Raw genomic sequence first — 22,024 nt, 5'->3', positions numbered from 1 at the left:
GAAGTCGACGAAAGAGACCGAGAGAAGACGGCGTTTATAACACCGGATGGCCTCTTCGAGTTTAAGGTGATGCCCTTTGGTCTTTGCTCAGCGCCTGCAACTTTTCAACGCGTTATGGATACAGTACTGGCAGGATTGAAGTGGCAGACTTGCCTTGTGTACTTGGACGACGTCGTCGTGTTTTCCTCGAGTTTCGACGAGCATCTTCGGCACCTTGAAGCTGTACTTCAAGCCATCAAGACGTTCGGACTCACACTGAAGCCAGAAAAGTGCAGATTTGCTTATGAGGAGCTCTTGTTTCTGGGGCACGTTATTAGCAAGTCTGGAGTTCGTCCCGATCCGCGAAAAACAGCTGCCATCGCCAACTTCCCGCCGCCCACTGACAAGAAGGCCGTGCGCCGATTTCTGGGCCTGTGCGCCTATTATAGGCGGTTCGTGAAAAACTTCGCATGCATCGCCGATCCTCTCACTAACCTTACCAAGGCCAACGTGGAATTTCAGTGGGAAACGCCACAGGAACACGCTTTCCAGGAGCTTAAACATCGCCTCCAGACGCCTCCGTCACTTGCCCATTTTGACGAATTCGCCGAGACAGAAATACATACTGACGCATGCAGCGTAGGTCTTGGCGCCGTTCTTGTGCAGAGGGCTGACGTACTAGAAAGGGTTATTGGTTACGCAAGCCGATCGCTATCCAAAGCAGAAGCAAATTATTCCACAACAGAAAAGGAGTGCCTCGCCATCATCTGGGCTACGTCGAAATTTCGCCCCTACCTCTACGGCAGGCCCTTTAAAGTTGTGAGCGACCACCACGCCTTGTGTTGGCTAGCCACCTTGAAGGACCCTTCAGGTCGCCTCGCACGATGGAGCCTGAGACTTCAAGAATATGACATTACTGTCATTTACAAATCCGGCAAAAAACACTCCGATGCCGACTGTCTCTCTCGTGCGCCTGTCGACCAACCGCTACCTGACGACCCGGATGACGACTACTTCTTGGGAACGATAACTACAGACGACTTCGCTGAACGACAGCGGGCCGACCCGGAAATTAAGGCCCTAATAGAATACCTCGAAGGCAGGACCGCCGAAGTCCCGAAGGTATTCAAGCGCGCATTTGCGTCGTTCTTCCTACAAAACGGTCTTCTACAAAAGAAAAACTTTTCACCGCTTCGAGCTAAGTACCTCCTTGTGGTGCCTTCAGCTCTGCGACCAGAACTCCTGCAGGCCCTACACGACGATCCGACGGCAGGGCACCTCGGTGTTTCTCCCACGCTCACGAGGATACAAGAAAGGTACTACTGGCCACGTCTTACCACCGACGTCACTCGTTATGTGAGGACATTCTGGGACTGTCAGCGACGCAAGACACCGCCGAAAAGGCCAGCGGGACTTCTGCAGCCAATTGAACCACCTTGTCGACCTTTCCAGCAGATTGGTAAACACATACTAGGGCCGGTCCCGACGTCGGCTTTCGGAAACAAGTGGATCGTGGTAGCTACCGACTACCTCACCCGCTACGCCGAGACAAAAGCCCTGCCAAAAGGCAGTGCATCCGAGATAGCTAACTTCTTCGTCGAAAATATCGTCCTACGTCACGGTGCTCCGGAGGTCCTTATCACCGACAGAAGGACGGCATTCACTGCCGACTTAACTCAAGCGATCTTGGCATACAGCCAAACAAACCACCGCCGGACGATAGCGTACCACCCACAGACCAACGGCCTCACCGAGCGGCTTAACAAGACGATCGCCGACATGCTGTCAATGTACGTCGATGTCGAACACAAGACATGGGACGCCATTCTTCCGTACGTGACCTTCGCATACAACACGGTGGTGCAGGAGACGACGCAGATATTTCCATACAAATTGGTCTACGGAAGGAGCCCGGCAACGACGCTCGATGCCGTGTTACCCAATGTCACCGACGAAGAAAGCCTCAATGTGAGCGAGTACCTTCAACGTGCCGAAGAAGCCCGACAACTTGCGCGTCTCCGTATCAAGAATCAACAGACGATAGACAGCCACCGTTACAACCTTCGACGACGCTTCGTGCAATACCAGCACGGTGAACGTGTTTGGGTGTGGACGCCGATACGCCGACGTGGACTAAGTGAAAAGCTTCTGCGACGCTACTTCGGACCGTACAGGGTGGTTAGACGTCTCGGCCCACTTGATTACGAGGTTGTCCCCGATGGCATCACGAACTCTCAACGACGCCGATCGCGACCTGAAGTCGTGCATGTCGCGCGCCTCAAGCCGTTTCATGCGCGTTAACAAACTGAAACAGTGTTTTTTATTGTATTACTGTTTCATCGTAATTTATTCATTGTACTTTCTTGTTTCTTGCATTATTATTGTACCTTCATCTTTAGTTAAAGCAGCGGGACGATGCCTTTTTTCAGAGGAGGGCAATGCCACGTTCCATTTCCGAAGTTTTCGTTATCGTCCCAAAACACCACACGATTCTCAGCGCAAACCGCGCCTGCAGTTTTCCAGAAGGTTCCGGACTGTAGTAGATCATTTCGATAAAATCACGCCCACTGTGCGAACGGTACAGATTGTTCAGGAACCTACGCCACCGCCAGCGATAACGCTAGAACATTCGATGGCAAGAGTATAAATGCTGACGCGCTTCGCCACTTTTCAGTAGTTGTTGATCGAAGGCCGACGCTCTGTTCGCCGCTATCAGTCCGAGACTGCTATCTGTGCGAGACTGCTGCTGTAATTGGACTTTCCTTTTACCGGGCACAGGTTCGCCCAAATAAACAGTTAAATCCCAACACGAAGTCTCCTGTCTTCGGCCACGTCACGACCCCGTGACAATATGCATCATACACGTTTGACAGTCCTTCGAGCTTTCAAATTTGGGAACCCTTAAGCTACACCTCTAGAAGTTCAACGCGATAGCGGAATCCGGCCCCTAGTTCCCCCTAGTGCGCCCTAGTATGCACCGCTAAATGCATACTTATTCATATGTTTTGTTACACACACACGGGCGCACACAAACACGCACACAGTATATTGGACCAGCGCACACTATTATCGCTGATTAGGCTCGTTTTCGTCGTGACACCTGTCGAACAAAATGCTTTAAGGGTCCCTGAAACACTTTTTCAAGTAACCATGGAATGAATTTAATAGAAGAGCTTATTGCCTCTTGAATTCAACGCCGCCAACATTAAAGAATCTGTCCAGTGCGAGTGGACCATCAGCAGTTTTTTTAAAGACGATAGTCTTGCTTTGGGACCTTCGACGCAAAAGTTTTGGTCTATCTATCTGTCTGTACATTTCTCTGTTCACCACCTGTAATGGTACTGGGTACTCGAAACGGCACCAGCCGATACCCAAAACGGCCGACCCCATGCGCAGCGCCCACCAATGTTGCTCAAGCTTGAGCGTTCATACTTGTGCGATTGTCAACTAAAAATCAATTATTGCGCATATCTGAGGCACCATAACAACACGTATATATTCTGCATGTGTGTCTTTTACTAAAAAAGGCATACATTAGTAGTTCTAAGGACCGCAGCGATTATCACACTGTGCTGACCATGCCACATATGCACGAAAAGGCGAGTGTTTCCAACGCTTTGCTAAGACGACACGGTGGTGACACATACCCGTCACCTTACGTTCTACACCTTATCACCTCTGAGATGGGCGCACACGCCCTCCTCATGGCCGCACGCCTCGTTTCCAAGAAAACTGCCAGATAGCGCTCATGTCTCACGTGTCACGTGACTTGATGCGCTCGTTCGCCTCCGCTGCACGCTCGAGGCACTCCAACGCAGCGCCTCCAGAATACCATTCACCGATTTTCTCGGGCAGAACATCAAATGAATCTTTCGTCCCCTCTCTCCGCACGCAAGACTATCATCTTTCGACTTTTGCGAACTAACATGCAGATATGGGGCCAATTTTTTTTCTTCGAATGTGCGGCTTTTTCAGTATGATCGCGCGCACACTCGTGGACAACTAGCGGTCTGCCGTGGCGATCTCTGTAACTTGCTTTTCCAGTCGCAGACGCACAGACAATTTTTCGCTCTCAACCAGCGGTACCGACGCCGGCGGCGGGATTCCTGCGACATGAGCTCTCTAACGCTATCGCGTTAAAAGCTTTAACGTGTTTTTGTGATCAGTGGTGAGATGGCACGACAGACCCATGTTGAGCACTCTCTAAAGGTCGTCGCCTCTACGTAGCCCCACATTTACGGAGTCTAGTTGGTTGGTTGGTTAGTAGTTCATGAGGAAATGGAAGAAGGCGCCTGATATCTGTCTACCTACAGGCGACACGGTGCTCTCCTGCATGCGTGCTTATTAGACTCGTCATTCGAGAGAGGACGAAGGTCACTTAACAAGCTACCACGGCCACGCTTTACGAAAGAAGCGCGCTTCTGACACGCGACGCAACAAGAATTGTGACAGTTGTTCGCGCTTCTCCTGTGTGTACTTGTTCGTTCGTTTTATGCGTCTTTATTTCTGTTTGAATAGCGCGCTTTAAGTGTCGATCTGAGACTGTTGTTCATCACATTCGTCCTGTGTATGCTCATTTCGTACGCGCTTTCTGCTTGAGGTGCACGCTGCTAGTTTCGGGCTGCTTGCTGTTTTGATTTGACCTTGTAACTTGCTGCAGTTCCTAAAAGATTGCACAATAAGCGCTCAAATACCTCTGTAAGAACACGTTTCACTTTCTTCGTATACTGATTTCTATATAAGCTCATCAGCCACATAATTTACAATTATTATTCATCTCTTTAACGCTACCAATGTTGCTTTTAAGTGCAGAACACTATAGGGGTCCTGGCAGTCCCCTGCCGCCTCATGGAGAGTAGACATGCTTACAGTAAAGTGCTGACTGCATGCCGTAACAAGGGGAGCTACGCTCAAACACATATGAAAAAAATAAATATTGTGTGAAGTAATATCATTAGCAGAAATGGCGAAAAGGTAATCTCCATACTTGACCTATTATCGCCGAAACATTTTGGAGGCACGCGGCTGACTCCGGAAGAAATGTAGAGAGAGTGCCGTGGCCTCACACTTTGGGTAAAATCCGCATTGCTCTGCGCCGCTTGTGCTTCTGAGCGGAGCTGAGTCGTTACGTGTCTACATTCGATGGCGCACACGAAGTTACAAAACTCGCAGCAGGCGACGCATATCTGTGGAACAAATAACTTTTTGTTGTGCTAGTTGGTTGCTCCTTTTTATAACTAACATTCCAGTGCAAAGACATGACGCATTCACACACACACACACACACTCACACACAAACGCGCGCGCGCACGCGCGCACGCACATGCACACACAACTGTTCACGTGTTTTGTACCTGGGTGAGGAGTGGGTGTGTGAATGCGCAGTGTTTCTCCTCTAAGGACATTTGTAGAAAAAGACGCGTATCTAAACTGCTGTAGCAAACACAAAATCGATGAAGCACAACAAAAAGTCGGACACGTGTCGCAGCTGAGCTTGTGAGTGTGCCTAGCAAAGTTACACTCGTGTCTATAGAACCTAAACTGTTGGTGTCGCTGACGCTTTGGGGAATGTAGAAGTGGGAGCGGTTCGTTTGCCAATCGCTGGGTGTTCTAGCTACGCTTATAATCACGTTTCACAGTTGTGTAGCTCCTATGCCTTCTTTATTAGCTTAGTGTCCTAGCATTTAAACCACCAATATCTATTATCGAAAACGTATTGACCGCTAGAACGCAGGGATGTAAGGTTTTGTTTACACCCTTTTTTGATAGCGCCCAATATGTTTGCCAGTTTGGCTAGCGCTTAAAATAGCAATGCCACAATTGTAGTGGAGCATACGCACCAACGCGTATGCGCCTTCGGAAGACAACAAAAAGCCCGTGCTCTGCTTGCGCGAGAGTTTGTGCCGCCTCTGCCAGACTTGCCGTACGCCCACTTTCCGTTGCGACCTCGCTGCGACTTCTCGGCTCGAATAAACGTCATCACATTTGGTGGAGGGTGCTGAGATCCCCAAGAAGACCTGGAGCTCCGCTCTCGCAAGTTGCCTGAAAGACTACCGCGAAACATGACTGACGCAGTCGCCCACCAGCCCGTCCCAGCCCAGCCAGCACCATCGGCTGCCCCGTCGACCTGCCCCGGTGCTACCCGTCAGCGGGACCCACCAATCTTCAGCGGCAGTGGTGAGCAAGACGTCGAAGACTGGCTCTCCTTGTACGAACGCGTGAGTGCCAGCAACAAATGGGACAACGACTCCAAGCTTGCCTATGTCATCTTTTACTTGGCTGACGTCGCCAAGCTATGGTTCACCAACCGCGAAACCGCCATCGCCAGCTGGTCCACCTTCAAGACCCTCGTGACCGAAGCGTTCGGCCGACCAGAGGTCCGCAAGCTCCGCGCTGACCAGCGTCTGCGCCACCGAGCCCAGCAACCTGGTGAGACCTTTACTAGCTATATTGAGGATGTGCTCGACCTCTGCAGGCGTGTTAACTCATCCATGCCTGAAGAAGAGAAAATTCGACATATTCTCAAAGGCATCGAGGATGGCGCATTCCAGATGTTGCTGGCGAAGAGCCCGACCACGGTGGCGGTCCTCGTAAGCCTGTGCCAGAGCTTCGATGAATTGCGTCGTCAGCGTTCCATCGCCCGACAGAGTGTTCCATCACCAGATTCCATCTCGGCCGTCGCACTCGCCAATGGCAACGTTCACCAGGGAACTCTGTCGAACCAGATTAAAGACTTCATCAGGGAGGAAGTCGCCCGACAGCTTTCCCTGCTGCCGCATAGTGACGCGCCCACGACAAGCCTCCCTTCGAATATGCAGCAGGCCATACGCACTGAAATTTGCAATGCACTCCCTACAGTTCCGGCCTCTTACCCGTGCACTTCGGTGCCATCTGATCTCTCAACTGCTGGCTACGCACCAACTGCGCCGCCTTCACCTCTCAGCTACGCAGCTGTGGTCGCGCGGCCCCCACCGCATCCAGTCGCCTTATCGGCTCCAACTCCTCCGGCAGCGCCACCGGTTTACAGGCCCTCACCTTGCTTTTTCCGTCAATCTAATGAGTGGCGCACCCATGACAACCGTCCTATCTGCTTCGCGTGTGGCATCGCTGGCCACATTGCACGCTACTGCCGCCGCCGTCCCACACCTGCGTACGCCTCCTTTGGAACTCCTACCTATGCGTCGCAGCAGGCCACCTCGTCTGCATACGAACAGAGGCACTCTGACTCGGATCGTCGCCCATCAACTTCTCGTTTCCCATCTCCTCGTCGCCGATCACCATCTCCTATGCGTCGTAGACCACCTCCTGAGGAGGGAAACTAATCAGTGCAGTTCCAGAGGCAAGAACTGCAACTTCTGCGCAATTATCAAGGCCTCCATTTTCGCCGCGAAATGTTGTTGATATCAATGTTGAGGGAGTCGCCACACAAGCGTTAATTGATACTGGGGCCGCCGTTTCTGTGATGAACGCAAAATTTTGTCGCAAACTGAAGAAAGTGACCACATCTCTCTGTGGCATCGTGCTGTCCACGGCTAGCGCGCAACGCATTCAGCCCTGGTCTGTGTGTACGGCGCGCGTCGTCATCCAAGACGTTTTGTACATCGTCCAATTTTTCGTACTACCATCTTGCTCTCATGACCTCATCCTGGGTTGGGATTTCTTATCAGGTCATGAAGCTATCATCGATTGTTGCCGTGCGGAAGTGTCCCTAGTGCCAAATTGTGAGTTTCCATCGCCCGACCATTCACCACTGCTCTGCAAACTCATCGCTGACGACGACATCACCTTGCCTCCGGAAGCTTCAGTCCCTATTAGCCTTTCATATGTGGCGCAACCTGACGCCACGGTGGTATTTACGCAATCCCCTGTTTTTACTGAACGCAAGGGCATCGTGCTCCCATTTGCCGTTCTTACGATTGCGTCTGGTTTAACCGTAATGCTGGTTACCAACCACTGCAACTACCCCATTGGCTTGCTTCGTGGTGAAACGTTAGGATATGTGCAACCTGTCGACCATATCAATGATATTATTCTTCCCGACGAAACGCCATGTCAGATTGCCGCAATCACTCAGGCGTCTGAGCCATCAAGCTCACCAGCCTTCGACGATGCTATTGACGCAGACCTTCCCCCCTCGCATCGCAGCCAACTTGTTGCTCTCCTTAACAAGTTTCGCTCTTCTTTCGACTTTCAGAAACCTGCTTTGGGCCGCACCACGACTGTCACTCATACTATTGACACCGGCTCACATTCGCCTCTGCGACAGCGTCCTTACCGCGTTTCTGCCGAAGAGCGCCGCGTCATTACGGAGCAAGTAGATGACGTGCTTAAACGTGGAGTCATACAGCCTTCTCAAAACGCTTGGTCGTCACCCGTGGTTCTGGTAAAGAAAAAAGATGGCACCGTTCGATTTTGCGTGGACTATCGCCACTTAAACAAGATTACAAAGAAAGACGTCTACCCGCTACCACGAATAGACGATGCTCTTGACTGTTTACAAGGCGCCGAGTACTTCACATCCTTGGATCTGCGTTCTGGGTATTGGCAGGTGCCAATGGCTGAATGTGATCGCCCTAAAACAGCCTTTGTAACGCCAGATGGCCTGTATGAGTTCAAAGTCATGCCATTTGGGCTCTGCAACGCGCCTGCGACGTTTGAACGCATGATAGATACCATATTGCGGGCCCACAAGTGGAAAACTTGCTTGTGTTACCTAGATGACATCGTAGTCTTTTCAGCTGATTTCCCGACACATCTTCGTCGTCTCCACGAGGTTCTGGCGTGTCTAGCTTCTGCAGGCCTACAACTTAACACCAAGAAGTGCCACTTCGCAGCCCGCAAACTAACCATCTTGGGACATGTCATCACAAGAGACGGTGTTCTTCCGGACCCCGATAAGCTTCGAGCTGTCGCTGACTTCCCCATGCCCACATCACTGAAAGCCCTAAGAAGTTTCGTTGGTCTTTGCTCTTACTTTCGTCGCTTCGTGCGCAACTTCGCGTCCATCATTGCACCTCTGACTAGTCTGCTTTCCAACAGCAAAGGTATATCTGCATGGTCACCTGCATGTGACGACGCATTTCACCAGCTGCGCCGCCTGCTGACCTCGCCACCTATTCTTCGCCACTACGACCCTACTGCTGCCACAGAAGTTCACACTGATGCAAGCGGCGTTGGTCTTGGCGCAGTTTTGGCACAACGGAAAGGTACCCAAACCGAATACGTAGTCGCTTATGCAAGTCGCGCTCTTAAGAAGGCTGAATTGAATTACTCCGTGACAGAGAAGGAGTGTTTGGCCATAATCTGGGCGCTTACGAAGTTTCGCCCGTACCTTTACGGCCGTCCTTTCGATGTGGTCACAGACCACCACGCTCTATGTTGGCTGTCCACCTTGAAAGACCCGTCCGGACGTCTGGGCCGTTGGGCACTTCGATTGCAGGAATACGACATCCGTGTCGTATATCGTTCCGGTCGCAAGCATGCGGACGCCGATGCACTTTCCCGATCGCCATTAACACCAGATGTGGCTTCTCTGTCACCCCCTTTTACCACCTTGTCACCACTCGACAGCACTGACATGCTTTCGGAGCAGCGTAAAGACCCATACCTTGCCTTGTTAGTCGACTACCTTACCGATCCATCTTCTGTCCCTTCCACGAGAGCGGTACGCCGGCAAGCAGCCCACTTTTCCTTACGTGACAACATTCTGTACCGCCGCAACTACACGCCTGGTGGTCGGAAGTGGCTCCTTGCTGTCCCAACTCATATGCGCTCTGACATCTGCATGAATTTCCATGCAGATCCCCAAAGTGCTCACGCAGGTGTCCTGAAAACCTACGAACGGCTGCGCCAACGCTATTACTGGCGAGGAATGTATCGTTTTGTGCAGAAATACATTCAGTCTTGCACCACTTGCCAACAGAACAAAACACCTCCGCGGCACCTTACCGGCATGTTACAGCCGCTGCCGTGCCCGGCTCGCCCATTCGACCGCGTGGGTATAGACCTCTATGGCCCACTCCCATATAGTAGCTCTGGAAACCGGTGGATTATTGTCGGAGTCGATCATCTGACACGCTACGCTGAGACTGCAGCTCTACCGGCAGCGACCGCCCACGAAGTTGCACTCTTCATTCTCCGCAGCTTCATTCTACGCCATGGTGCTCCGCGGGAATTACTCAGTGATAGGGGTCGAGTGTTCCTGTCGGAGGTCATCCAAGCTATCCTCGCTGAATGCAACATTATCCACCGGAAATCTACCGCATACCATCCACAGACAAATGGTCTTACTGAGCGGTTCAACCGCACACTTGGCGACATGCTGAGGATGTACACCTCCTCCGACCACACTAACTGGGACGCTGTATTGCCCTTTGTTACCTTCGCTTATAACACCGCGACGCAAGCGACTACCGGTTTTTCTCCGTTCTTTCTATTGTACGGCCGCGAACCTTCCCACCCCCTTGACACTATACTACCGTACCGCCCTGATGCATCTGAGTGCTCCCCGCTTTCGGAAGTCGCCAGATACGCTGAAGACTGCCGTCAGTTGGCTCGGTCTCTGACAAGTGAGGCTCAAGGTCTACAAAAGACTCGACACGACGACGCTCACCGCATAGCTCCTACATTTCGTGCTGGCTCCCTTGTGTGGCTTTGGGTGCCCCCGCACGTTCCTGGCCTATCTTCCAAACTTCTGGCCCGGTACCATGGTCCGTACCGTATCATTGACGCGACCTCCCCGGTGAATTACATCATCGAGCCGTTAACACAATCACCAGATTTGCGCCGTCGAGGACGCGAGACCGTACACGTCGACCGTCTCAAGCCCTACTACGACCCCATCATTGTGCCTACTCCCTGAGTCGCCAGGATGGCTACCCTTCATCCCGGGGGTATTGTAGTGGAGCATACGCACCAACGCGTATGCGCCTTCGGAAGACAACAAAAAGCCCGTGCTCTGCTTGCGCGAGTTTGTGCCGCCTCTGCCAGACTTGCCGTACGCCCACTTTCCGTTGCGACCTCGCTGCGACTTCTCGGCTCGAATAAACGTCATCACACAATGTTCATTCCCGCCATTTCTAGGCACAATTAACTGTCGATCGCTATGGCGCACACAATCATAACGTGGCAGTTGGTATACGAGTATACCTGCCACAAATGGGTTCGTATCCCGGCTGCGGCGGCTGCATTTCCGATGAAGGCGGAAATGTTGTAGGCCCGTGTGCTCAGGTTTGGGTGCACGTTAAAGAACGCCAGGTGGTCGAAATTTCCGGAGCCCTCTACTATGGCGTCTCTCATAATGATTAGGTAGTTTTGGGACGTTAAACCCCACATATCAATCAAATCAAATACCTGCCACACATCTCTGGAAAAACAGATTTCACCACGTGTGTATGGTTTACAATATTCATGTCATCACATGACGGTCATATTCAGACTATCTCGCTCTGCCATGCAAATTTTATTCTACACCAAATGAAGGAGGCGGTCCCGACAGTACTCAGTAGTAGGTGGCTATAGAAAGAATGAAAGAAAGAAAGAAAGACGGATAGAAACTTTATATAGATAGATAGATGGATAGATAGATAGATGGATAGATAGATAGATAGATAGATAGATAGACAGATAGATAGATAGATAGATAGATAGATAGATAGATAGATAGATAGATAGATAGATAGATAGATAGATAGATAGATAGATAGATAGATAGATAGATAGATAGATAGATAGATAGATAGATAGATAGATAGATAGATAGAAATCAACGCTCCAGGTTTCTTTGATCCCCTAATGAGACCCAACATGCAATGATAGTAAAGAAAGTATCAAGGATTTTGTTAGTAGTAATTATTATACAAATTTTAAGCAACTGTGGTCAGAAACATAACTTGCCGCTGGAAAGGACCAAACCTTCAACATTAGAATAACGCCTCCGATTCTCTACCAAATGAGTATGGGCGTTGGTGTTCGCCATTTACATTATGGGGTAGAGTATACGTACATTAAACGTGGAAGTGCAATAAACATGACATCTCATGCGTAAATTTATACAGCTACATCGTGCTATCACATAACAGGCCAACACACTTTAACATAGTCTAATAATATTCATTGTAGTTGCAATCTCGTAACGTGAACATTCCCGTTTGACACTTTACAGACAGATGTACCTCGTCTTGCTCAGCGCACTTGCTAAATTTTTCTTCTTGATGTTAGTTCCCCACTGCGGTGTTCTAGTGGTTAAGGTACTCGGCTGCTGACCCGCAGGTCGCCGAATCGAAACCCGCCTGCGGCGAGTGCATTTTCGATGGAGGCGAAAATGCGATAGGCACGTGTACTCCATTTTGGGTGCACGTTGAAGAACCCCTCGTGGACGAAAAAGCCCTCAACTTCGGCGCCTCTCAAAACCATATGGTAGTTTTGGGACGTTAAACCCCACAAATCAATCATATCAATCAGTCTTCTTTATGTTGTTTGTAGTACTATACCTTCCTGTTTCTTAAAATCTTTCATCCTTTCACATTTCTTAAGGGTGAATCGTGCATCTCGTAAATGATTTGAAGAGGTAGAGAATATTGGCTCAAAAAATCTTAAAAAATGAAATTGCGTAAACTGAGCCTTCCAATATAAGCAGCTCGTGAGGGTAACCGCATGCATTTGTTTCACTGTGCATATAAATCTCGTATACAGGGAGCACGCTGTTCATTGTTTCGACAAGAGCTGTTACCTTGTTCAAGGCTTGCTGGCAGAGTTGAGTAAGGTAAGGGCGCTTGTCGAAACGTCAGTCCAGCACCCAGCCCTGCTTACGAATTTCGGGTCCCAAGATTCTTTCTTCACCTGACTACTGCCTTCTTTTTTTGTCTAGTTCACTAGGTGGCACGCGTTTACACAATTAACAAAGAAACAAAACGTAGTTGGAGGTAAGCAGGTTGCTTTGCCAATTGTTGCAAGGGAGCGGTTTACACGATTGCTCTTTCCTGTGTAACGTGTGCGTCAATCAGACTGGTCGATCTTTTACGCACCGCATAAAGAAGTGGTTCATTGAAGGGGGCATCTTCATCACGTCTGGCCTTACATTGCGAGTGGAAGCAGTTATATCTCATCTACTAAACCTCAGTGACGTTGTAGCGCACCAGTCATCACACTGAAGAAACATATGGTTTCACTATATTTGTTATAGCACTTTGAAAAAAAAAAACATCGAGGCAGCCACGGAATTCGCAATTGTTTTTTTCTGGTAAATATGTATGTGCTTTTACGCAGATGCATACATCCCGTTCTTCAAGCTGGATTCCAGGGTCCCGGAGGAAAAGCGAGCTCATTTTCGGGATACCTGGAGACGTGGTCTGCGTGAAGCCTCCATTTCAAAGGACGGAGCTATAAGCCTCGTCTATGACGTCATTGTCGTGCACTCCCAGAAACCATCAACTTCCACGCCTCACGCGCAATAAACGCCGGTAGGTGAGTGCGAACTGTAGTCTCGCAGTTTTATGTTCAGAATGCTCCACAGATGCGTACAGGTGTTACTTTTGCATTTCTATTTAACGTACAAAGAGGTATGTTTCAGTGGGTAGATTTTAAAGACACTGAACTAAAATCTGAAAATCTTACGAAAATGGTGGAAATAAGTTCGGAGTGTAAGATTACATTGAGCATAAGGCATCACGTGTTGAACTTTTCAGCGGGTGGCCTTCTCTTTCACGTTTCTACGCCAAGGCATTCGGCCCATACTCGTCGGAAGTCATAACGTTATGAATTTTTTATAGGAGAACCAGCCACCCGGCCAGCCAAAGCATTTCAAAGTGCGCTTGCCATCGCATAGCTTACAGTTCGCATTTATGTCATCATTAGTCAACCAGAGATAAAGTCACCTCTTATGATGCAAACCATCTATATTTGAAAGAAGTTGCAGGTTACGGGCCTTCTGTGCCAAACCACGAAGAGGAGCCAGCGACCCTAGACGCGGCATTCTGGCAGTACGGGACAACACCTGGTGCAACGTCCCGCGACAGCAGTAAAAAAGGTTATGTTACAGAAGATGTAAAACACATTTATCGATCAGCTCTATGGAGCTCGAAAGGTTGGTAATAAAAAAGAACCAAGGCATCGCAGTTCGTCGTTTTTTTGTGTATCTATCGGGTAGCGTTTCAACACTGTGCATTACCTTCTTTCTAGGAAGAGGCATCAATTCAGGGCGTGTCAAAATAAAAATAAAGAAATAACCAGCACCACACTGAACGTCACACCTTTCATGTTCAACTTAATTTAAACCCTCTTAGTAGAATGTCGCTTCATTTCATGAGCTCATGGCTTGTCCTCATGCACCAGCTCCATGCGAACTTTTCCGCCGTTTCCATGCAGCCATTTTTACATTCCTTCACACGGAACTCGATGCTACAATGGCCTAACCAGCTACGTTGCTCGGTCAAGGCACTATCTGTCCTAAAAACTTTCTTACAACTGGACTTACTTTGCCATTAGGGCTACGCCATTGGGAGCAGGGTTTTCTGTTAGGTAAAATATACATATAGGCACGTATATACATGGACCAACAAAAAGATACCATAGGATTTACATCAGTTCTTCGTACGAGTTATTCGAGTTATTCTAAGTGTTGAACAGGGAGCGCATAAATTACAAATAAATGAGCAAGAATATGCATGAGGTTTTTCCGCAGATTTGTGTTGTCTTCTAGTTTCGTTTAGAAGGATTACAATAATTCATTTTTTTAGTTCACAATCTCAGTAGGATTGTGAAGATTTTCAATACAACTGTAATTTTCAGCAACTTCGCGTCCTGTTCTGGCATTGCCGCTCAAGTCCCAGCACTTCGAAGTCATAAATGGCATGTGCGCTGTAAGCGTGGCGCAGCGTTCTTGATGCGAAAGTGGCAAGAGACAGCGTTCCAAGAAACAAAACGTGAGTGAGCGAGACGACCATTTTAGTTATCTGACGCAAGTGATCAAAAAGTACTCGTTTTTCTTACTGTACCTTTGCGAAATTCACTGCAGCACCGACCAGCAAAACACAGAAAAGAGCTTAACAATGATAAAAAATACTCGTTTTTCTTACTGCAAGTTTGAGAAATTCACTGCAGCACCAACCAGCAAAACACAGACACAAACACATTGGATACACTGCAGGTGCTTATTCGTGTCTTCTAAATTATGACACATAGATGTTTCCGTCAATATATTAATCAATTGTATGCCATAAAAATAGCGCTGGCTAAAACATTTATTTGCATGATGTATTCATGAAGCACGTAACTTCACAACTTTCTCACTTTTCCAGAACACGTCTAACTTCAATTGTAAAACGATGATCAGGTTCCGAAAGTTAGAAATCTGGGCAAGTTGCGATGCTTACTTCAGCCGTACGGATCGTGTACGGCAAAAGACGACACATGTGGAACAAGCGCTAGCCCTGCGTATTTGACCCTTCAAAGACTTGTGGTTTGCTATAGATTATACTCAAATGTTGTGAAAAGTTGGCAGATGGAGGGCTGCAAACATATCAAGTGAGTCTCACGTGGTGCCTAATAGAGATATATCATTGCGTAGCACGATACTACAGTCAGTTCTAGGTAGAGCAGTGGAGAGGTCCTGTTGATGTAGCACTAATATGGAGCGCACATATATGTCCAGGGCATTTATGGACAAATGACAAAAAATATACCTTTAATAGTGCACATCAAAACACAATTTCAATTATGGTTGTCACAGCTACATGTGTGAAAAGCTGACACATTGGGGATTGCACACCATGTATATGTGTGGCAAGCCTTACTTGAATAGAAGGTCACTGGGGGTGGTCATGGTTTTAAGATGCTTGCTAGCTTTAAATTGTGTACCGCGCAGCAGACGCAACCTGTCCAGGACTGGCAGAACCGACCACGTGAAACGCAGTAGTTCTCAAAGAAAACTCGTAAATCGTAGCTGTCACTCTCTAAATGACGGAGCACGGACAAGGCCTTGAGGACATTGTGGAGTTTTCCGGATTCTAGTTGCAACTCGTGCAGTGTGTGACTCGTGTACAGGGTCACGTGTTCGAGACGTGAAAAGGCAGGACTGAGCCGTATTGAACGCAGTAGTGCAGAAATTCGAAGCACATGCCGAAGCTGTTGAAGCGTGCTGCGCCCAGGGTTTTGCGAGTGAGAGAAAAAAATAAGCACACAGTTTTCACAGAGGTTTCCCGCTAATCTCGAGACATTGCTGGTGAGGCAACGGACAAACATTCAGTTTGAGGTCCCCCGCTGACACTGCGCAATCTTCAAGCTGGATAACCTGGATTTTCGGTCACAGCTTTATGAGAGTGGAGAGCACCACACCATCGCATCGAGCCAGGCCCAATTCTTCTAGATATGGGAACTTTTCGAGGACATTTTTTAAACCAAACTAATGTCTTCGCGGTCACCCTCTGGCCAGAATGCGTTGAGGCTACGATAGTTGGGGAAGACCGAGATCTTGACAAGACATTCCACTGAAGCCAAGCGGGCCTGCACGATGTAAGTGTTTAGATGAAGTCGCTTTTCAGAAAAGAAAACAGTTGCCAAATCTTTTCCAGTTTCTTTTTTTTTGGTGCCATATTTCACTTGTCTCATGTCGGAAATCGCCACAACAAAAACAAAAGCAGCACATACCAATTTAGTTAAAATACTTTCAGCATAAAGAAGCAATCTAACTTTCAGCGCACAAAACTTCAACAATCGGAGTTTACAGTTCGCAAACATTTTTCAACATCAACATTAGTGGCAATAAGAACTTTGGTAGCTTTTGCAGGACAAACCTGCCAATTTGTCGATAAGCTGCGCTTGGTAACTGCAACTTATACATGTTGTAAGACACCTGACACAGCCATGACCTGCACCGGGTAGCGACAGAAGAAACGTTTACACCTGAATAAGCTTCGCTCAACGGTGTTATCCTATTCAATTTCTCGTTTACTAACAATACTAACAAATTGTTTACTAATATGTGCTGTCTTTATCCTAAATGCTGTAAAGTCCAGCCTTTTCTTGACGAATGTCGCAGTGATGGGCTGGTCATAAAGAAACATAACTGAATTTCAAAATATTTACAAATAGTTCGCCATAACGACAAGCAGGATAACAAGCGCTGGCGTGATCGAACTGTAAAACATTGTGGTAATGTTGGTTGTGTCTTGGTTGCCGTTAATAAAAACATTGTATCTTCCCTTGTGCATACTTTCTCGTGCGCGAAATTGTAGGTGTTGCTTTTTCTTTACTCTTGTCTAAAGCATTGCTAGGCCCTTCATGACGTGTACCAGATTCTAGACTCTCATTGGGGAACCTGTTACGAGAAGTCTATCTGAGACTTCTAAACATTGTCTTGCCAATGACATAAATCTGTTCGGGGATTTGAACTTTACTCATACTGACTGCTCGTTTTTGTCTTCCTTTTGTGGTGATGCAATGTGTTTCAGATTGTTTTAAGTTGTTGAGCAACTAACTTCTGTTTCCTACATTTCGGAGGTGTTGTTATCAAATGATCCTGATACTGTAGGTCATATTACCTAATTAGGTTCGTTTAGGCATCGTAGCTCGCCACAACAAGGACATAACGTCAGACTTTATTTTTCAAGAGCTACAGTTTCAAATATTCGTGAGTGCAGTAAGGTTAAGTTTAACAATATGAATGCCGAGGCTGAGGTATTTTTAATGAATCGTTTTTGGCCACATTATCTTCTCGCTCTGGGAATGAAAACTTGAGTATATTCAGAGATAAACGCCTTTGTTTTGATGCCCAAGTACGTTTCTTTGTATGAAATTGGTAAACTCGTGGCTCATTCAAAACCTCAGACAATTATAAAATCAGAGGTAACGTATTTTTATATCCACAAGGCATCTCCATACCCCGTTTCTTCATGCAAAATGCAAAGAACACTTTCACATATTCTATAAGGCGGTCTAATTATAAAGTATTATGGAGAACGATTGGCAGAAATGGCGTTCATAACCGCATTTTCATACACCGCGATAATCGTAACACGACTTTCCGCTGAAGGGTGCGCATAAGAACTCAGTGGTTTCTTTTAGTCTGTTTTCACTCCAAAATGTCATTCCAACGTGCCACATGTTCACGAAACTTAGTTCGGTTTTATGGAGCAGCTTTATCACTGAATAGCACATCGGCTCTCATATCTATCCTTAAGTTACACAAGTCTTCTAGTATTGAAAACAATAATTGTAGTGTAGTGAAAATACCTAGCTAAATTTCGGTCAAGGACTACTCCCTATATTACTCTACACACTATCATCAGAAGAATGAGCAGAGCATACGAAAATATTGAATATACTTCTGTATTTCAAAATCGACGTGGTAACATGGCTGAAGACTATCGTCCCATTTCATTGAGATGTATCTGCTGTAAACTTCAATACAAAATATTTTTTTTTACCTATACAGCCACCTTCAGTCTGATATTTTTTTCCAGTAATAATTTGTTCAACACTGTTTTTGTCGATTTTTATGTGACACACATACACTCAATTAACTACCCATCTACATTCTAACATGAATGATAACCTCCAATCTGACTGCATCTTTCTCGACAGTATACTTTAAAGCGCTTCAGTGCGTAGCACAACGTCGTCTTATTCAAAAATAGTTAGCCATCGGAGTTGACAGTCTTGAAGTTTTCATCGTTTAAAAATTACGTATCCCATAGTCTTCAATTTCCAATAGCAAATAACTACGCTTTTTCTCTGGCTGGCGAAGTTTGGTGTACCTTACAAGAGCGGCCTGGGTTCCTCACCATGTTTGACCTACATTAACGACATTTCCACAAAGATAACTTGCACTGCATAGCTCTTCGCCATCGACTGCGCTGTTTACCGCGTTTTCAAAAACTTATCGCCATAGCATTCTTCACGACACTCATAACTCAATCAACTGATGATGGGATAAATGCCTAATGACCTTAACTCAATTAAAGAAAGGTAGCTTCATCCAGTCGTAAGTCCTCAGCATCTACTTTTCAAACGCAATAGCATTAAAGAGCTCTTTTCTCTGAATTTTCGGGGTTGATGTCGGCGTCATTGTCATTGGTTGTCAGTAAAATTTCGTCATTTTATGCGTGACCAAAAAGTCGATAACATTGTAAATAAAGCAAATAAATAATACAAGGATTTCGCAGATGTTACACACCTGGGAACCGACGTTATGCGAAGAGGGCGGAGGGACAGTGACTGTGTTGCAAATTTTTTTATTGAGCGACACGTCATGAACGGACGCTAATTATATGTACGCAGAGACATATGTTGAAGGTTTGCAGGTGTGTAGATAACCACTTGTTTGCACTTGTGCAATGATGTCAACTGGAGCATGTGTATTAGCAACACTACAAGGTTATATGAACCGCTAATGCTCGCGAAGATGCTGAACCTGTACACTGCTATACATAAATCAACTTCAGCGCATGGGCCCTAAACACAATTGACGTTAACTTAACGTGACGGCTGTGTCATAGGAGCGCATATGAAATGTTTATAAAATTGGGTAGGCAGCACTGGAACCACTATGCACGTTTGCCGAAGAATAGCGCCTATTTAAAAAGCAGTTCCGAGACCTGTCGTAGCTTTGAGGTAGAATACATGACTGCGACGCACATTGCTTGGGTTGGATTCCTGCTGGGGCCCTGAAATTTATTATTTGCGTCTTTGGGTGGTCAACGCTGGCTATATCTAGTTTTTCTTAGCACTCACATTTATTCCATGCCTTCGTTGGGTCGACGCTACCGATGTCGGTTCTTGCTTAACGATCACGCATTAAAATTGCCCATGTGTGTTCTCGTCGTTCCTGGGTATATACTAAGGATATCTGTGGCACATACCCGCATACCAGCGGCACATACCCGCCCGTGGTTATGTACCACTGTCTGGCGGGAAGTGTTTGACAACGTACGCGATGGGATTGTAACAATTATCATGTCTTGACCAGCGAGTCATATTCGTCAAACCATCTTACCCTCACATGCTGAATTTGGTTCACTCCTCACATCGAGAGCACCCAAACGTAAGCGGCTAGATAGATAGATAGACAAATAGCTGAATAGATAGATAGATAGATAGATAGATAGATAGATAGATAGATAGATAGATAGATAGATAGATAGATAGATAGATAGATAGATAGATAGATAGATAGATAGATAGATAGATAGATAGATAGATAGATAGATAGATAGATAGATAGATAGATAGATAGATAGATAGATAGATAGATAGATAGATAGATAGATAGATAGATAGATATGCTCAAACCCCCCAATGTTCAATAAAATGGTTCGGATTTAAAATTCCGGAACCGAGAGGGGACCGAACCAGGCTTATTTGGGTCCACGTGGGGATCGAACACGGGTCATTTCCGTCACAAGCGGATGTGCTACCACACGGTCCCACCTCTGCTTGTGAAAACAGTGAAAAGGACTTCCTCGGCTTGGAAATTCAGTGAAAGTAGCTTTCATGCTTCACAGACACACACGTCCTGTATATATGCTTCACAATGCAACGCAATATATTGCAGTACTATTGCATGGTACAAGCGTCCATTGCCAGTAGGAGACAGAATATGTGATTATCACATTGGCTCCGTGGTTTAAAGCCGGCATCTCGCTACGAAAACTACACAAGCTACTGCGCCTATTCTTTTAAAGCCACGTAGTGGGTGCAATAGCAAATTTGAAAAGGTATGATTGATTGATGTTTGGTGTTTTGTGGCGCAAAGCATAGCTAAAGAGCGCCCGTTCATGGGACTAGAGCTGTGGAAAATTATTGTGAAAAGTGGCTGTATAAAGGCCCCAAAACCCCTCACGCTAGTGCGGGTAAAAACATCGAACCAATAATATCATGACCATGTCGTGAAAAGTGTGTAGTGTCAATGGATGACGTGAGTTTGCGACAAGAAAAAAACATGGTGGTCATGTATAAAATTAGCACAAGTGCCTCGTTCGTTCCTCAAAAGGACCGTGAGGCAAGTGCTTTGTTGAGTGTAGCCACCGCAGCGGAGGCCTCCCTGGATAGGTCGTGCTACGGGATGCCCGGGTATATGATAAAAAAGGTACGAACTTCTCTCAAAAAAGCTGCAACGAATTTTGTGTGCAAAATGATTCCCTACCGAAGAACATTGCAGGATAAAGTGGTATCTGCTGTCGGTAGGGTAATGGAAAGTGTTGTCTTCTCAGCGTGTCTAATTGTTTACACGGGATTTAAACGTGAAGTACAGTGAGTGCTTCTCCACATCTGTTACACAAAGGTGGATCTCAACCAGACAAAAAAAATGAATTTGTAGTGTATCTATGTCCTGTTCTTAACCTTGTAAGCATCACTTCTGTGTGGCGTGATTTTGATAGTGGTGGCCAATGACCAAGTTGCGACTTGATGACATGCAATTCATTACCTGTGTGTGTGTCCCATGTGCTCTGCCTATAAACCCCTGAGCTTTCGTTTTATAAAAGGTTTCAAGTCGATTACAGGAATTGGTATCGATGCATTGGTAGCGGTTTTGTTTGCGGATCCAGCTAGCTGGTTCACCAGAACATTGCCTTGTATTTCGCGACGTCCTGACACCTAGCACACTACAACATGACGAATAAATGAGTAGACTGTGCATAAACGCGAATAAAGCGAGTCAGGGTCCGGGCTTTTGTGCTTTTTAAAACTTTTCAGTCTATTACTATGCTTAGGAAATCTGTGTAAAATATTGTCTTCTCTAGCTTTATTTGTTTAATGTGTCTAACAGCTGCAAGTATCGTATAGGCTTCACTGGTAAAAACGCTGGCTTCCGAAAAGAATAGGCAAACGGTTGCGTACGAGACAGAAGTGTTGGTCTTTGAGGCATCCGTAAAGAACTCAGGACATCTGTATTTCTGTTGTAGTTCAAGGAGGTATGTCTAAATATGTGGTATTGGTGCGTGCTTCGCAGCCTCCGAAAAAGACAAGTCGCAATCTATCGCCTGCCACTGCCTCAGTGGCAGGCATACTGCGGGAGCCATCAAACATTGCTCAAGTGGCACACCGGTTT

The 22,024-nt window shown here is 46.9% G+C and overlaps 1 protein-coding gene across 19 annotated transcripts in view; it reads left to right on the top strand.

Annotated features, from left to right (window-relative positions):
• LOC119185270 (uncharacterized) overlaps positions 1–22,024 on the top strand; it is a 112,786-nt gene that overhangs the window by 89,976 nt on the left and 786 nt on the right. For 4 of the 19 annotated variants that reach the window (XR_012893774.1, XM_075886783.1, XM_075886698.1 and 1 more), the window contains 2 exons: positions 13,246–13,439; positions 13,886–14,093. Coding sequence is in view for 11 of the 19 variants with exons in the window: in XM_075886783.1 (XP_075742898.1) it covers positions 13,246–13,433 (188 nt within the window). In the remaining 8 variants the exon portion in view is untranslated. Of the gene's footprint in view, positions 1–4,791; positions 4,897–13,245; positions 13,444–13,885; positions 14,094–22,024 lie in introns of those variants that run through there. The other 15 variants (XR_012893777.1, XM_075886710.1, XR_012893779.1 and 12 more) reach the window with 8 other exon arrangements.

Source organism: Rhipicephalus microplus, chromosome 1, assembly GCF_043290135.1.
Source record: "Rhipicephalus microplus isolate Deutch F79 chromosome 1, USDA_Rmic, whole genome shotgun sequence".
NCBI classification, from domain to species: domain Eukaryota; kingdom Metazoa; phylum Arthropoda; class Arachnida; order Ixodida; family Ixodidae; genus Rhipicephalus; species Rhipicephalus microplus.
Note: the sequence above shows the minus strand (reverse complement) of the source record. Positions and strands in the feature narration are given on the sequence as shown.